We start from the raw sequence: 16,712 nt of genomic DNA on the forward strand, positions 1-16,712 counted from the left end.
AAACCAGTGGATGATGGCCCAAGTGCTTGGGCCACTGCACCCATGTCAGAGACCTAGAAGAAGCTCCTGGCTCCTGACTTCCAGATGTTGTGGCCATTTGGGAAATGAGCTAGCAGATGGAAGACCCTGCTCTCTCCCTCTCTCTCTATAACCCTCCTTTCAAATAAATAAAATATATATATATGTATATATATATATATATATTTAAAGAATTTAGATTTTACCAAGGAAGAAACCTTAAGGAAAACCTTCATTTCACAGTAGCATATAGGAGGAGACTGAACAGGAGATAAAGAAGAGAACTCAGAGGGGTTGGTGATATAGCACAGTGGGTTAATCCACTGCTAGTGATGATATGAGCACTGTTCTGCTTTCCATCCTACTTCCTGAAAATGTGCCTAGGAAAGTAGTAGAGAATGTCTCTAGTACTTGGTTTCCTGCTACAGATATGGGAGATCAGGATGGCATTCCCAATTCCTGGCTTTGGCCTGGCCCAGACCTATTTATTGTGGCCATTTGTAGAGTGAACCAGATGATGGAAGATTCTCTCTCTCTCTCTCTCTCTCTCTCTCTCTCTCTCTCATGCTCTTTAAAATAAATAAATCTTTAAATATTTAAAAGGAAAAAAAGATCAAGGGAATTACAAAGAAAAGTAAGTATTGTGCTATGAACACCAATAGCAGAAAATACTTTAAGGAGGGGCTGCTGTTCTGGTGCAGCTGGTTAAGCCACGGCTGCAATGCATCCCATATGAGTTCTGGTTTAAATCCCAGCTATGCAACTTCCAATCCTGCTCCCGAGTGCTTGGGCCCCCTGGCACCCATGTGGGAGATCTTTTTTTTTTTTTTCTTTTCTTTTTCCTTTCCAAGATTTTATTTATTTATTTGAAAGGCAGATTTACAGAGAGACAGAGAAAGAGAGAGTAAGAGTGTGTGTGTTTGTGTGTGTGTGCGCGAGAGAGAGAGAGGGAGAGGGAGAGAGAGAGAGAGAAAGAGGGAGAGAGAGCGAGCGAAAGGTCTTCCATCCACTTGTTCAATCCCCAAATGGCTGCAAAGGCCAGAGCTGGGCCAGTCTGAAGCTAGAAGCCTGGGGCTTCTACTAAGTCTCCTTTGTGGGTGCCAGGGCCCAAGTATTTGGGCCATCATCTACTAATTTCCCAGGCACATTAGAAGGGAGCTGAGCTGGCCCTGTAGTATTGAAGACCACAGCACCAGCACCATGGGAAATCTTGAAGGAGTTCCAGATTCCTTGTTTCAGATATTGTGCCACTTGGGGAGTGAACCAGAGAATCTCTCTCTTTCTCTGTAATTCTGCCTTTCAAATAAATAAATAAATCTTTTTTATTAAGGAGCTGCTAAAAGGTCAATAAAATAAAAAATGTGCACATGATTTAAAAGAATAAAATGTTGGGGCCGGCACCATAGGTTAATCCTCCACCTGTGGCGCCAGCATCCCATACTGGCGCCGGTTCTAGTCCCGGTTGCTCCTCTTCCAGTCCAGCTCTCTGTTGTGGCCTGAGATAGCAGCAAAAGATGGCCCAAGTGCTTGGGCCCCTGCATCCACATGGGAGACTGGGAAGAAGCACCTGGCTCCTGGCTTCGGATCGGTGCAGCTCTGGCCGTTGCGGCCATTTGGGGACTGAACCAATGGAAGGAAGACCTTTCTCTCTGTCTCTCTCTCTGTCTGTAACTCTACCTGTCAAATAAATAAATAAAATCTTTAAAAAAAAAAAAAGAATAATAAAATGTTACCTGTAGCAGTGAAAAAGGGCAATGTTCTAGCAGATGTTACCAACATCCTATGCCCACCATGAACTGAAATCTTAAATAGCTTTAAAAATGGCTCATTATCTCTAAAATACAATTCAGACATATTTACAATTCAGACATATTTGTCCAATCTGACAATTAAACTCTATCTGCCTGCTAAGTCTTCTTTTCTGGTTTTTTTTTTTTTTTTTTTTTTTTTATGAAACCTGCTGCTATGTTTTCTGAGACTTCTGTGTTCACATACTAGTACACTGATTCATAGTCTTTCCCATTTGGCAAAAAGAAAAAGAAAAAAAAAAAAAGTATGACATGTCAAGGACTGTTGAAGGTCCTAGGATACAAAGGTAGATAAGAAGAGCTTTCATATCCTTGTCTCCCAGGTAAACTCCTAACTGAATCTGAAGAACTTCTTCTCTAAGAAGCATAAACGAAGTTAGAGAGTCACTTAAATCTTAGAACATACTTCTCTAACTCCACTTTGTAGTCTATATTTGGTTTCTTTTCCATTGGACTAAGAGTTCTGTGAGGGCAGGGATCCATGTTTTTATTCAGCTTTTATACACACAATAAGTATTTATAGAATAAATACAGTGTTAAAAGATAAATGGGTGCAACTGTTATCCAAAAAAATGGTATCACAATTACATTTCTGAATTAGACACTCTCATGTATTAAAATGTGGAAAGCAAAATTACTTTTAAATGTATAACAACTTCCAAACTGAAGGGAATAAAAATGACCATGTTTCAGATTTAGACAACATTTAGCTGGCAAATATTTACACTGGTATGCCACAGATGATTTTAAACTAGCATTACCAAAACATTTCTAATTTTTAGGATTGACTTTATCTTACCTCTATCAAAGGCCACAGGCTGTGCATAAACAATTGGTCGATTCAAGGTAATGAGCACGGCTTCCCTATCTGAAGAACCACTGATTTCTTCTCGGAGGGCATTTCTTAATCCAATTCTGGTTTTAAAATATGCAACTTGATGAAAATCAGAACCAGCTTCCTCATAAACCTAAAATATATTGTTAAGCTTAATAAAATCAGGTAATAGAAAAATTCTAATTTACCCAAAAGGCAGTTATATAGAGAGAGGGGAATGACAGAATTTCCATCTGCTGGTTCACCACCCAACTGTCTACAACAGCCAGGTTGGGCCAAGCTAAAGCCAAAAGACAGGAGCTTTATCCAGGTCTCCCACATGTGTGCAGGGGCCCAAGTATGTGAACCGTTCTCCACTGCTTTCCTTGCCCATTAGCAGGGACCTGGTTGGTAACAGAGCAGTTGGGACATGAACCAGCTCCCATATGGGTTGTTGTTATTGCAGGCAGCAGGCCAAACCTGCTGCACCACAATACTGGCCCAGAAAATGTTTTAATTAAAAAAATAAACACCACTATGGCATTGTTCATCAAAAGAACTACAATACATTTTCTCTATTTCAACTGTTATGAAAGACCTTGTGCTCTGTACCAGACACATATGAAGTATGCTATATGAACAGCCATATAAAAGGTAAATACAAAGTCATAGTTAAGCTCATATAAAATCTAGGATGGAGACTGGCATTCCACAACTGTGACGTAGCCTGTAGCCTCTTGCAACGCCAATATCCCATACCAGATATGGATTTGAGTCCTGGCTGCGCTTCTTCTGATCCAATTCCCTGCTAATGAGCCTCGGTAGGTAATGAAAGATGTTCCAAGTGCTTGAGCCACTACCAAGGACATGTGAGACCAGGACAGAGTTGCAGGCTCCTGATTTCAGCCCAGAGCAACCCTGGCCATAGTGGCCATTTGTGGAATGAACCAGCAGATGGAAGATCTCTTTCTGACTCTCCCTTTTTCTCTGTCACTCTGACTTTCAAATAAATAAATAAATCTTAAAATAAGAAAAATTAAGATGACATTCACAATCTGAATGCCAATGTCCTCTTCTCAAAATGTGTTCCTTTGAAAAAATTACTTTGCTTTCTAAAGATAAGAAATTTTTGTTCATTTTTTTCCCTACCTAATCTTTAAAGTAGTGATTCAATTTTGAAACTGTGATTGGCATTCTTTTAACTGATTCTTTAAATCAAAGTGGGGAGGGGGCTGGCACTGTGGTGTAGCCAATAAAGCTGCCACCTGCAGTGCCAGCATCCCATGTGGGCACCGGTTCAAATCCCAACTGCTCCACTTCTAATCCAGCTCTCTGCTAAGTCCTTGGGCCCCTGCACCCACATGGGAGACCCAGAAGAAGCTTCTGGCTCCTGGCTTCAGATTGGTCTAGCCCCAGCTGTTGCAGCCATTTGGGGATTGAACCAGCAGATGGAAGACTTCTTCCTCTCTCTCATTCTCTGCCTCTGCCTCTCTGTAATTCTGCCTTTCAAATAAATAAATAAATAAATAAATATTAAATCAAAAAGAGGGAAAAATTAAAATCTACACAATAATTTTTGTAAAACAGAAACAAACAACAACAATCTCCAATGAGCTATCAGTAACTTTTTATAAATCAGAGAAACTTATTAATTGCTGTCAATTTAGCTTTGTATATTTAACATTATTATATGTAAAAGTTAACCAATATTCTATAGGGAAGATATAAACTTAAAGGTTTAAGAAGTTTAGTACAAAGGCAATGAAATAATGTTTAAGAAAATTTTAAAAATTTACAATCAAATTTTTATGTAGATACTGGATTAAGTTTTCTGTGATTGTATTTACCTTAAACTGTTACAATATGCTGTGATAATACTCAATGAAATGAAAATTGTAAAGGCCTTCTTAGATGAGTTTAAAATTAAAATTTCAATAAGAAATTTTAGGAACTTAAGTGCTTTTTCAAATATAGCAATATACAAATTAAAGTACTTCAAACTCACTGTCAAATTTGAAAGCTACAGTTCTATTATCAAAATATTCTATACTCACCTGATGTTTGACAATTTGTCCTAATGCCAGATTTAAATCCACTTGGCATTTACCAAATAGTTTCAGGTAGCTACTACTTCCAGGTGAAGCTTTTGTCTGAAGTCGGTTGGAAAGTTCCAATTCAATCAATCCAGTTTCAAATCTCACAGCTCTCATTGATGGAGTTGTGGCTGTTACTTGAATGCCCTAGCAAATTATAGTTTAGGAGGAAGAAAAAGAACCTTAAATCAACAATGTACACATATTTAAATGAAATCTTTCAACACATGATAAACAAAAGAGTTCTTTGTTTATATAAGGTGAACAAATTTCATGTATTTCATATATACAGATAACATGTATAGGATATGTCTAATGAGTTATACAGCTGCCAACATTCTAAATTTTCATGCTTAGTAAGACTTTTTGTATTAAAAGATAAAGTTTATTTTGGTGTAAAAATTTTGAAGTCCATGCATATGGAGGGCCCCCAAAAATTGCATGGAAAATTAATTTAACGCCACCACGTAACACACTAAACACCAGAGTTAAGGGAAAAATTTATTGTCAGGTTGAGGAAAACCTGACAAATCAGATAGAGGGTGAAAGAGCAAGAGAGGTCAAGAGAGAGAGAGCACATGTGTGGGGAAACAGGTCCTGTTATACTCTTGCAGGGGGTAGGGAAGTGGGAGCAAGGAATCCCATTAGGGTGGGGCAGGGTGGACCTGATGCTTGTGGTTGGGCCATTTGGTCGCCCGACATCTAGTAAGACATTTTTAACAATGAAATTTAATTTAAGTATTCTGTATTTACAGTGCCCCTGGGTTATATTAATTATAATTAAATGACTATTTGGTAAGGATGACTTAATTTTAAGAACACTAAAATCTTAACTATTAGAAACATTAAGATTCCTATAAAAGTATTATATAAAACATTTACTGCAAAGTAAATCAAAAGAGCAACAACTGGAAAAAAACAAAATACTACAATGGAGTGGTTAGATAAATTATTACAACAGTGAAACAAATAATACAGTATTTCAAAACCATCAAGTTGATCTAAGTATTCTGGTATGACAACCATACATTAATTAATTAGAAAAATACCTTTAAAGTACTATTATCATTTATAAGTTACCTTAAACTGCAAGTTCAGGGAATAGAGGAGAATTTTAGGCTTATCTCCATCTGCTGTTCCATCATGCTCATTCCAGAGAGGAATAGGCTGCTCTCCACCTAAAAGTGGTTAAACAATTGGGGATTGGGGTAATTTCTTTAAAAGGAAAAAAACAACTGTTCTGTTTAACAAAGAAATTCCCATAAAACAGATATTTTTTCAATGACTATTAATCCAGTCTTTCACAAAGATCACTGGCCAAGTTACAGTTCACTAAAGCAGATGTATATAAGATGGAATAATTCTGCATCTACAGAAATTTGCAAGCATATTTTTTTTTTTTTTTTGACAGGCAGAGTGGACAGTGAGAGAGAGAGACAGAGAGAAAGGTCTTCCTTTTGCCATTGGTTCACCTTCCAATGGCCGCCGCGGCTGGCGCACCGCACTGATCCGATGGCAGGAGCCAGGTGCTTCTCCTGGTCTCCCATGGGGTGCAGGACCCAACCACTTGGGCCATCCTCCACTGCACTCCCTGGCCACAGCAGAGAGCTGGCCTGGAAGAGGGGCAACCGGGACAGAATCCCGTGCCCCGACCGGGACTAGAACCCAGTGTGCCGGCGCCGCTAGGCGGAGGATTAGCCTGTTGAGCCACAGCGCCGGCCTGTAAGCATATTTTATAAAGAATATTAAAACATTTTATGTGGCCATTGGACCAAACATATTACAAATATCAGAAAATATGATCAATGGAAAAAAGACATCTGGGCTAATTTTTTCAACTAACAATGTGAACTTTGCTGTTTGTATTAAAAAGTGCTGCAAACAAAAAAGAAAGAAAAAATAAAGGTAGAGAAATAAAAATAAGGTAATACACACTACTAATAAAGAGTATGGCATCAAACATTTGATCTGTAAATTTCAAAACAGTGAAGGGACTAGCAGTTCTTTCAGAAAATTCCTATTAACTATACTTTTCCTTTTTCTAGGTAATACAGAATTCAGAATTAATGTTTTAATATTTTAATATGTAGCTTCTACTTTCAATTTCTTTAGTTTGGAAACTTCTGCATGCTTATCTTTCAAATATTCTACCTTAAAATGATCAGTTTTGATGTATAAATGTTCAGTTTAGCATCATCCCAGGAAGTCTGTATATAGGAAGAACCAAACAGATAAAAAAGAGGTTTTGCTTGTTTTGAGACAGAAATTAACCTTTTATGGGCTTTTGACATTTGATCAGGGTTCAAAATTATTATTATTATTATTAGCATCATAAAAATGTACTTTACTTTTCTACTAGAGCAGGAAATGAAAATATAGGGAGGTTCACCCAAGGTAAGACAGAAAAGGTAGACAAGGACACACAGCTTGACCCAAAAAAAAAAAAAAGATATTATGTACACAAGATGAATAAACACACAGTAAAGAGAAAGGATAACATGGATGAAGAGATAGGGATCAAAGTAATCAAGATTTGTGGGTCAGTAATACATTAACATACATGAATCTATATTTTGGAAGAACAAGTAGACTACCTAGGTCTCTGTATGCTCAGAGGCTCTCCATATGCTTGTACCTGCCCCCTTTGAAGTGTTCTACTCTAAAATTTATGCCATGCTGGTTATCTTTTCTGTTTTTCTCTTCAAATAATAATTAATTCTTATTTCCACTGTGTATCTCAAGTCCACAACCATCTCTTACCCATGCATCATCTCTGATGGCCCTACCTCTGGTTGTGTGTGTGTGTTTACAATCCTCTCCAGGTACCAACTAACTATTCCCTCCCATTCTTTTTGCCTCTAGTTTCCATTTCCATGTACTACCTAAAAAGTTTCTGTTGTCTTAAATTATACTTTCTATTTCTCTGATGCCCTAATTTTATTCAAATGTGGCTTTTTCTGTTGCCACATCTTTTAGAAGTCTAACATTTGGCTGGTGCCACGGCTCACTAGGCTAATCCTCTGCCTGTGGCGCCGGTACCACGGGTTCTAGTCACGGTTGGGGCGCCAGATTCTGTCCAGGTTGCTCCTCTTCCAGTCCAGCTCTCTGCTGTGGCCCGGGAGTGCAGTGGAGGATGGCCTAGGTCTTTGCGCCCTGCACCCGCATGGGAGAACAGGAGGAAGCACCTGGCTTCTGGCTTCGGATCGGTGCAGCGCGCTGGCTGCAATGCACTGGCCGTAGCAGCCACTTGGAGGGTAAACCAAGGGAAAAAGGAAGACCTTTCTCTCTGTCTCTCTCTCTCACTGTCTAACTCTGCCTGTCCAAAAAAAAAAAAAAAAAAAGAAAAGAAAAAAAAGAATAAGTCTAACATTCCTTTGACTCAGTGGATAGTATTTAGCTTATATATTTTTTAAGGATTTATTTATTTACTTGAAAGAATTACACAGAGAAGGAGAGGCAGAGAGAGAGAGAGAGAGAGAGAGAGAGAAAGAGAGAGAAAGAGGTCTTCCATCTGCTAGTTCAACCCCTAGTTGGCTGCAACAGCTGGAGCTGTGCTAATCCTAAGCCAGGAGGCAGGAGCTTCTTCTGGGTCTCTTACGCGGGTGCAAGGGTCAAAGAAGTTGGGCCATCTTCTACTGCTTTCTCAGGCCATAGCAGAGAGCTGGATTGGAATTGAAACAGCCAGGACTCGAACTGGCGCCCATATGAGATGCTGGTACTGCAGGCGGTGGCTTTACACCCTACACCCACAGCACTGGCCCCTTAGCTTACTTTTTAATACTATTTGGAAGGCATTAAGCCACCTCACTTTTTACATCATTTAACTTATAAATCATAGCCCTCTTACATCACTGTTATCTCAACTCAATTTTCTAAAATGACTGTCCCCCAAGTCACATTCTGGTCTTCATTTCCTACCTTCTCAAATCAACTAAGCACACATCTTATGTCAACCCTAATTCCTAAGGACAGCAAGTCAATAAGCCAGCTATTCTTCCAAGTCATATCACATATTGTTAAACCATCTTTGACTAACTCTTACTAGAATTTAATCCTTCCTTGCCATTCAATATCTTCCAAAAAGACACCTCTCTCTTACATTTTTAAAAATTTAGATAGCGTGCCCACAATCAGACTGAGTTGCTAAGGGAAGGGACCATATATCTTCAGATCCCAACAAGCAGTATCTAAGCAAATCCTCAGTGTCAGTTCTGAACACAATTAGGCATCTATGCTACTTGGCAATCCAGCTCTTCAACTTTGGTTATTTCTCTCACACAATCCTCAAAGCAGCTACTATAATTTTTCATAATTGTCCTCACATTTCCAGAATTCTTACTTCATTTTCAGCCAATAAACATCCCTTTCTGTCCCTTTTTCCCCAAAAAATCTGTCCCTCACTTTTGAAATGTGCTCAACCATCAAAAAGAAGTTACTCAAGAATCAGCTCAATTCTTTCCTTTTCCTAAAGTTCTCAATAATTCTACCTATAAAACGTTCTTCTTTGTAGTTACAATGCTTAACTTTCTCATTCATTTACACTTTTTGAATTACTACATGTAAAGTATCTCACCTTCCCATCAAAAGTTCCGTAAGCCTGACAATTGTTATATACATGTGATTTTGTAACTTCCTCATTACCTAGCCTAGGGTCCTGCTTTTAAAGTTCTGTATAGGGGTCAACACTGTGGTGTAGCGGGTAAAGCCACCAACTGCAATGCTGGTTTCCCATATGGGTACCGGTTTAAGTCCCAGCTGCTCCACTTCCAATCCAGCTCTCTGCTACAGTCTGGGAAAGCAGAAGATGGCCCAAATCCTTGGGCCCTTGATCCCTTGTAGGAGACCCTGAAGAAGCTCCTGGGTCCTGGCTTCGGATCAACCCAGCTCCAGCCATTGTAGTCACTTAGGGAGTTAACCAGAGGATGGATGACCTCTCTCTCTCTCCCTCTCTTTCTCTCTCTGCCTCTGCCTCTCTGTAACTTTGCCTTTCAAATAAATAAATAAATAAATCTTTTTTTTTTTTAAAGGCTCTGTATAAACAACTACTGAATAGGTTTAGAATCTCTGCTAACTGACAGTAATCTAGAAGTTAAGCAAAGTCCTTCCCTTTCATTAAAAATACCTTGTCTGAAGGGAAACTTACAGTGATAATCTAACACTATGAGCTATACAATGCTAGGTTTTTTTTTTTCCTTTTTAACCATGAGAAAGATAAGATGAGTCAATATGAGTATATTTCAGATTTTACATAATCAGTAATGAAATGGTCTTGAAAATATTCAGAATTCATACAAATTTACAAACTTGAAATATTCTTAGCAACTTGTCTATCATATAAAATGTTCTAATGTGATTTTAACCAAGTATATAGACAACATCAAAATTTGTGTATGTTCCCCAAGTAGAAGCACTTTCAGTGGCAGAGAGGGATTTTGCCACATATTTACTTCTTCCTCAAGGGTCTTTAGCCAATAATTTTCAGAAAGAATCCACGAATACTACTGATCTGATTTTTTATGATTTAACTTGTGGAGCTGGGCTTCCTTGATATGATCATTAATAACTTTCCTGACCTCAGATGCAATCAGAAGCAGCCCAGCAGAAAACTGTTAATTGCACAACTGCTAACTGAATTAATTTGCTAATTGAAGGAGTGCTGTCCTTCAGGGCTGAATCAAATACTGATCTGTATGCTGTGTCTGCATCCTCTCTCATTCTCCATTCCTGCCAAACTAGGATTCATTTTTAGCGTTTTTGATACAAATTCCTCTGAGGAGCCTTTTCCAATTTCTTAAACTAGCACCTTGCATGACACAGAGTCACAGCACCTTGCTCTTATTATTCATAAAACTCATCAAAATTGTAACTGAATAATTTGTTAAATAAATGAATGAATGAATCCAGGAGCACAGAGAAAGTCCTCTTAATGACAATTTATAAACTGTGGCTTAGATATTCTCTTAATGTGATTACATTCACACTGGAAATACTCATCAAGAACTGTTATACAGAGTCAATGTGGTTTTTATCTTAATTCCTCTTAATACATTACCTCATGATATAAAAGTCAATTAAATATTTTGATCAATATTGCAATATTATCTAAATTTTGTTCCCAAATGAGTAAGATTAGTTTGACTGACTTTGAGCTTCATTTATTTATTTTTTTGAGATGGAGTGGTAAAGAAGCCTTCGGAAGTTTATGAATCTTAAATGCATAAATTACACATGACTAAAATAATAAGCAAAGACTTTGCAGGTGAGTAGGCCAGAAAAAGAATACATAGTTTCTCATGAGTTACCTGAGAATCATATATAAATGCAATGATCAATACTCAGTATATGTTGCCAATGAGAATGAAAACCTATACCCACACCATAATGTTCCAGATCATCTTACCAGAAACTTTTTGTATCACTTCATTAACTTCCTTCATGAACACCTTCTGTACAAATACCAAGTGATTTAGAAGATCAGTTGTGAGATTATGTTCAAAGGAGCCAACCTGCCAAAAAAGTCAAAGTATTATATTAACACTACTGACTATATTGTAGTTCTAAAACTTTTTGCACACAAAAATCATCCAAAATTCTGAGGGAAAAGAGAGAATTATACACTATTTGAAACCAATATATTGAAGAAGAATGCATGATAGTCAGAGTCCCTAAATACTTCATAAGCCAAATACCCTTAAGGGCTACACTCTATTTCCCACACCCCTGTTTTTCTTTGAAATAAAAGAAGTCAAAAAGGTGTGAGAAATACTTTGAAAACAAATGAAAATTATACTTTATATAACCTGCTAACTTCGAAATTAAAATTTTGCCTAGAGTTAAATTTATTTTAACGATAATTTTTATGGTCTCAGAAAATAGACAAATATTACTCTAAGGGAAAAGTAGATTTGCTTTATTCAAACATTTATTGATCTTATACTCTATGTCTGATATTAGGTGAAAAGAATATATCTGTTTTAAAAAAAATCTGGATCTTAGCCATACATTTGAGCGAAATGGCAAATGGCAGATACCCTATTGAGCTTTAATATTATATGCGCCCTTTGATTAGTACAAGGTATTATAAGAAAGCAGCTCTTAACTGAAGTTGAATACACAGGAAAGATATATTTAAACACATTTATGATTAAGGCAAATGCCTTATCACTCACCACTCTGGTAGGTTTCATTTCTTGCTCAAAAATTAAAAGAGCAAAATGGGTTTGGCAGTCTTAAGACGGAAGTCACAGGAAGTCTAAGTCGCTTTAAGTATTTTTCTTCTATCTAGTGTAGTATAACAAGGGTGGAGATGATTTTCAGGTATGTTTATTTCAGGTAATAGTAAAAGAGGCAGTTCTAAGAGGGATGCAATTTTAGATTCTTTTAAATGTTCGAAATCAAATGCATTTTGACTAAATTTGGGATTGTGTTCTGCTTCATTTAGAAGCCATACCTTCCTAACATCTAATGTCTAATATTAGCAAGGAATTATAAAATTCACTGTATTAGATTTATTTTCTTTCAAATGAAACAATAATAATAGTATTGCTAAATTAAAGTTTAGGCACTTATGACTGAGAATAGAAAGCACTGGGGCCAGCACTGTGGCGCAGCAGGTTAAAGCCATGGCCTGCTGTACAGGCATCCCATATGGGTGCCGGTTCAAGTCCCAACTGCTCCACTTCTGATCCAACTCTCTGCTATGGCATGGGAAAGCAGCAGAGGATGGCCCAAGTGCTTGGGCCCCTGCACTCGCATGGGAGAACCAGAAGAAGCTCCTGGCTCCTGGCTTCGGGTCAGCTCAGCTTGGGCTGCTGTGGACAACTGGAGAGTGAACTAGCAGATGGAAGACCTTTCTCTCTGTCTCTCCCTTTCTCTGTGACTCTGCCTCTCAAATAAAATAAATAAAAAATCGTTAAAAAAAGAAGTGGGGGCAGCACAATGCGCCTGGAGGGAGACCACCAAGGTATGGCTCCTGTCTCTGACTTGATACTTGGGAGACTTAAGAAAAGCTGTTTACTCTTTCAGCTTCAATTTTCTACTACATCAACTTATGATAGTTACAGATAATCTGCATACCACAAATCAAATGAAGAGTTTTATGTCCAAATGATTACAATTTTGACAGATGTTCAGGTATCAAATGAAAAAATACTGATGCAACCATGCATGATGGCTTTCAACTTACCTTAGTAAAGAAATTATTGTATGAATCTACTTTATCTTTCTATATGACATTTAGATTAGCATACATAATCATGTATATCTGTATGAAACATGTAACCTTACTAGGGCTCAGTTTCCTCACTCAAAAAACTGAGAAAAAATATGTCTATCGCATAAGGTTGATTAAAGGGCTGCAAAAGGTAATCATATAAATCATATGATGAATATTAGCTACTAATGTTTTTATAATCAAATGAGCCATGAAATATTGCAAAGATGGATGTTAAATCAAATGTCAATTCAAAGACGGTGAACATATATTTATATACATATATATGTGTGTGTGTGTGTGTGTAGATCACACAGGGACAGGAGTTTAGCCTAGTGGTAAAGACACTTGTCTCTCACACCTGAGTGCCTGGGTTCACTACTCAATTCTGATTTCAGCTTCCTGCTCATGCAGACCCTCAGTGGCAGCAGTGATGACCCAAGTAATACCACCTACATGGGAAACCTGGATGCAGTCTGCAGCTTCCAGCTTTAGTCCAAACCATTCCCATCCATTGTGGGCATTAGCAGAATGAACTAGTAGATGGTTCTCTTTAGTTCCCAAATAAAAAAACAAAACTTCAAAAAATTAAAAGTCTACATTAAAAAAACTTTAATATTTTAAAAATATTAAATATTTTAAGATAAATATTAAATATTTTAAAAATAAAAAGTAGCATGTATAAATAAAACAATCAAGACAGACATACACACCCAATTCAGTACAGAATTATTCTGTAGGGCTAACTGATTTAATGTTTTACTTTAAAAGTTTCAACTTCTAAATACTACATATTTTATTATACTTAGATCCTGAAGACTTAAAAAGAGTAAGAAAAGTTAAAAGTAAACATACTTCTGCCACACAACGCAGATAATTGCCTTGTAAATAGTACCCTTGTTTAGAAGGCAGTTCATCGATACTCCACACTTGATCTGAGTAACTATCATGTTCTTCCATTATGTATTTCCCAGACATAGTAACAGGAGGAAGGTTAAGACTAGCAGAAGGAGGAATAGTTGACATATCTGTGGCAGAAACTTTTGAAGTAAAACGCAATCTGTGATTTGGTAGCTCAAATGTAAACCTTGTCTGTGCACCTGTAAAAAATAAGAAAAGTAACTGAGTAGATCATCACTCACTCATTCATTTCTTACTTTTTACAAAACACTACCTAATGAAAATGTATGGGTATCCCCAAATCTATCTTGAAATAAATGAAAATATATTTTAAAATTGGTGATAAAATATTTTAAATAAATATATGGTGACTAAATGTCAGTCAGGAAAGATTATTAAATCAGTAAATAATTATTATGACTGTAAATATTTATTAAGCTCAGTAGTTTTTCAGCATTGTGTTAAGTGCTACAGAAATACCTATAAATGCTCTTTATTTCATAGAAGGCAGAATAGAAAAAAAAAAAAACCTGCCCCTACTATAAAAGGGTTAAACAGGAGAAATATATCAAATTAAAAAAAGAAAATCTCTAATCCAGACAGTGCTTCTTTTTATAGAGAATAGTTAGCAGTTAACAATTTCTCTCCTGATCCTGATTTATTGCAGAAGGAAGTGGAAAAATTTTTCAAATCAATTAAATGATAGTCACTGAAACATTCATGAAGAGTAAAGTTATATATCTTTGATCTTAACAATAATTACTAATGTTACTGTATACATTATGAATTTTAGTTTACTGTTGACCTTAAATCAACTTTCTGGCAAACAGCTGTTCAATCAAACATAAATATATAACAAATACTATTAGCCCATATTTCTCCAACTGTTTTTTAGAGCAAGAAGGATAACAAAAGGGTCACAAAAACATTCAGAAGCAGCTATTTTGAAGAAATCAAATTACCTCAGATTTGCACTAACTGTACTGAATGTGAAAATCAATTTAGACTATGAGTCCCTAAAGAGGTATAGAAACAGGTTCATCTACTGTAAGCTTAAATTAGACAAATGACTTCAACAATTGAATAATTTTAAAAATTTATTTATTTTTATTTATTTGAAAAGCAGAGCAACAGAGATAGAGATCTTCTATCTGCAGGTTTACTCTCCAAGTGCCTTCAACAGCCAGGGCTCAGCTAGACAGAGCTAGGAGTCCAGACTTCCAAATGTGTCTTTCCTGTGAACGGCAGGGACACAAGTGTCTGAGCCATCATTTGCTGCTTCCCAGGGAACACATTAGCTAGAAGCTGGGTGGGAAGCAAAGCAGGGACAAAGAGGTGCACTGGTATTTTTTATTTGACTACAGAATATTATTATTGAAATGTAAAGGTTGTGACCAAAATTATTAAGTTTTTATATGATTATCTATAAAGCCAAATTTATTGTTTCATCAAAATATTACTAGTTTATCAAACAAATCACAAATTTTAAGAGAATCAATTCAATATTCTACCTTACCTGTCATTCCATGACTTCTCATTCTTCCCATCTTGTATTCGGCTTTTAGGGATGGTAAAAGTGCTGCTCCAATGGCTATACCATCTAACATGGCACTGAATTTAAGAACAATAGGCTTCTTTTCTAAGCCTTCTGGTAGCTGAGGAAATTCATTTGTTTCAATAGGAGTTTGATTAACGCTTGTAGGGGTTTTTTCAGAAGGCAGTGGAGTTGCAATATCTTCTTTTGCAGGCTGTGGGCTACAAACCCCCCAAAAATTTTAGAATAAATAACTACCATTTTATTATATAAAGTTTTGAGATTTCTCAGTAAAAAACAGCAATAATATTGTATGAATATTTTCTTCCAAATATTAGATCATATTGAAGACTTTCTAAAAAGAAGCTACTGAACAATGATGATCTAGAAAGTAGACAAGAAGAATTACTAACAATATAAAATCCTGGAATGTTACACTGCCAAGACAATTCATATCATTAATGTGAAACTGGGAATAAAATCCAGATTTGTCTGATTTTACAAGATTTATGACAACTATTATGAAGTCTACTGTTGATTGTAGTACTGTTGATTGTAATGCTACTGCAACTATCACTATCACTATTACTTCCATTATAAATAAAAACGCCAACACCAACAATAAAAATAAATTTGTGCCCGGTGTTGTTCCTAGTGGTTTGTGTGTTTTATCTCACTTATCTCATAAAATTCTTTATCTACATTTTGCAAATGAGAAATATAACTATAAAGTAATGAATCTAGGACTTGGACACAATCATTCTGACTTCAGAGCCTGATTTTTAAACTACCATGCCCTACTGACAATACAGTATAATAAGGAAAAATTCCTTATTTTGAAACAAAGATTCATGAATACATTCTAGATTCCATTTATAGGAGAACAGTACTTAAATTTTTACTTCTTCTTCAACTTCAGTCATGATATTGTATCATAACTGAAGATCAAGAAAGAACTGGAAAATCATTGCTTTCATATACCAACAAAAGACACATTAATGTACTCCCATTTTATAGGATGGGAAAAAAAGAAATAGTAAGACCATGTTTTTACAGTTCACATACATTTCTATATATGGTTATTAAAATATTTTAAATAATAATTTTAATGCTATTTTTACAGTTTTTGGAAGCCATGAGTAAAGCTCAGCAGTGTAGTTGCATGAAAAAAGGCTATACATAATATAGATATGGAAGAAAGTCTATAGACACAGGGAATAAATGAAAATGTGCAAAAGTTTGATTCATTGCTTCTTAAAATATAAGTGGCATGGTCAAATCATGCCTTGAATCATAAGCAATAATTTCATATAGATTATAGAATAAAATCATG

At 36.4% G+C, this 16,712-nt stretch overlaps 1 protein-coding gene across 8 annotated transcripts in view; it reads right to left on the reverse strand.

The window, feature by feature from the left end:
- Positions 1-16,712, reverse strand: part of BLTP1 (bridge-like lipid transfer protein family member 1) — a 239,607-nt gene that overhangs the window by 63,057 nt on the left and 159,838 nt on the right. For all 8 annotated transcript variants that reach the window (XM_062199676.1, XM_062199670.1, XM_062199672.1 and 5 more), the window contains 6 exons: positions 15,362-15,600; positions 13,801-14,045; positions 11,134-11,239; positions 5,814-5,911; positions 4,695-4,880; positions 2,626-2,794 (listed from right to left, as the gene is read on the reverse strand). In XM_062199676.1, the coding sequence (XP_062055660.1) occupies positions 2,626-2,794; positions 4,695-4,880; positions 5,814-5,911; positions 11,134-11,239; positions 13,801-14,045; positions 15,362-15,600 (1,043 nt within the window). The remainder of the gene's footprint in view (positions 1-2,625; positions 2,795-4,694; positions 4,881-5,813; positions 5,912-11,133; positions 11,240-13,800; positions 14,046-15,361; positions 15,601-16,712) is intronic.

This window comes from Lepus europaeus, chromosome 8 (genome assembly GCF_033115175.1).
Source record: "Lepus europaeus isolate LE1 chromosome 8, mLepTim1.pri, whole genome shotgun sequence".
NCBI lineage: Eukaryota > Metazoa > Chordata > Mammalia > Lagomorpha > Leporidae > Lepus > Lepus europaeus.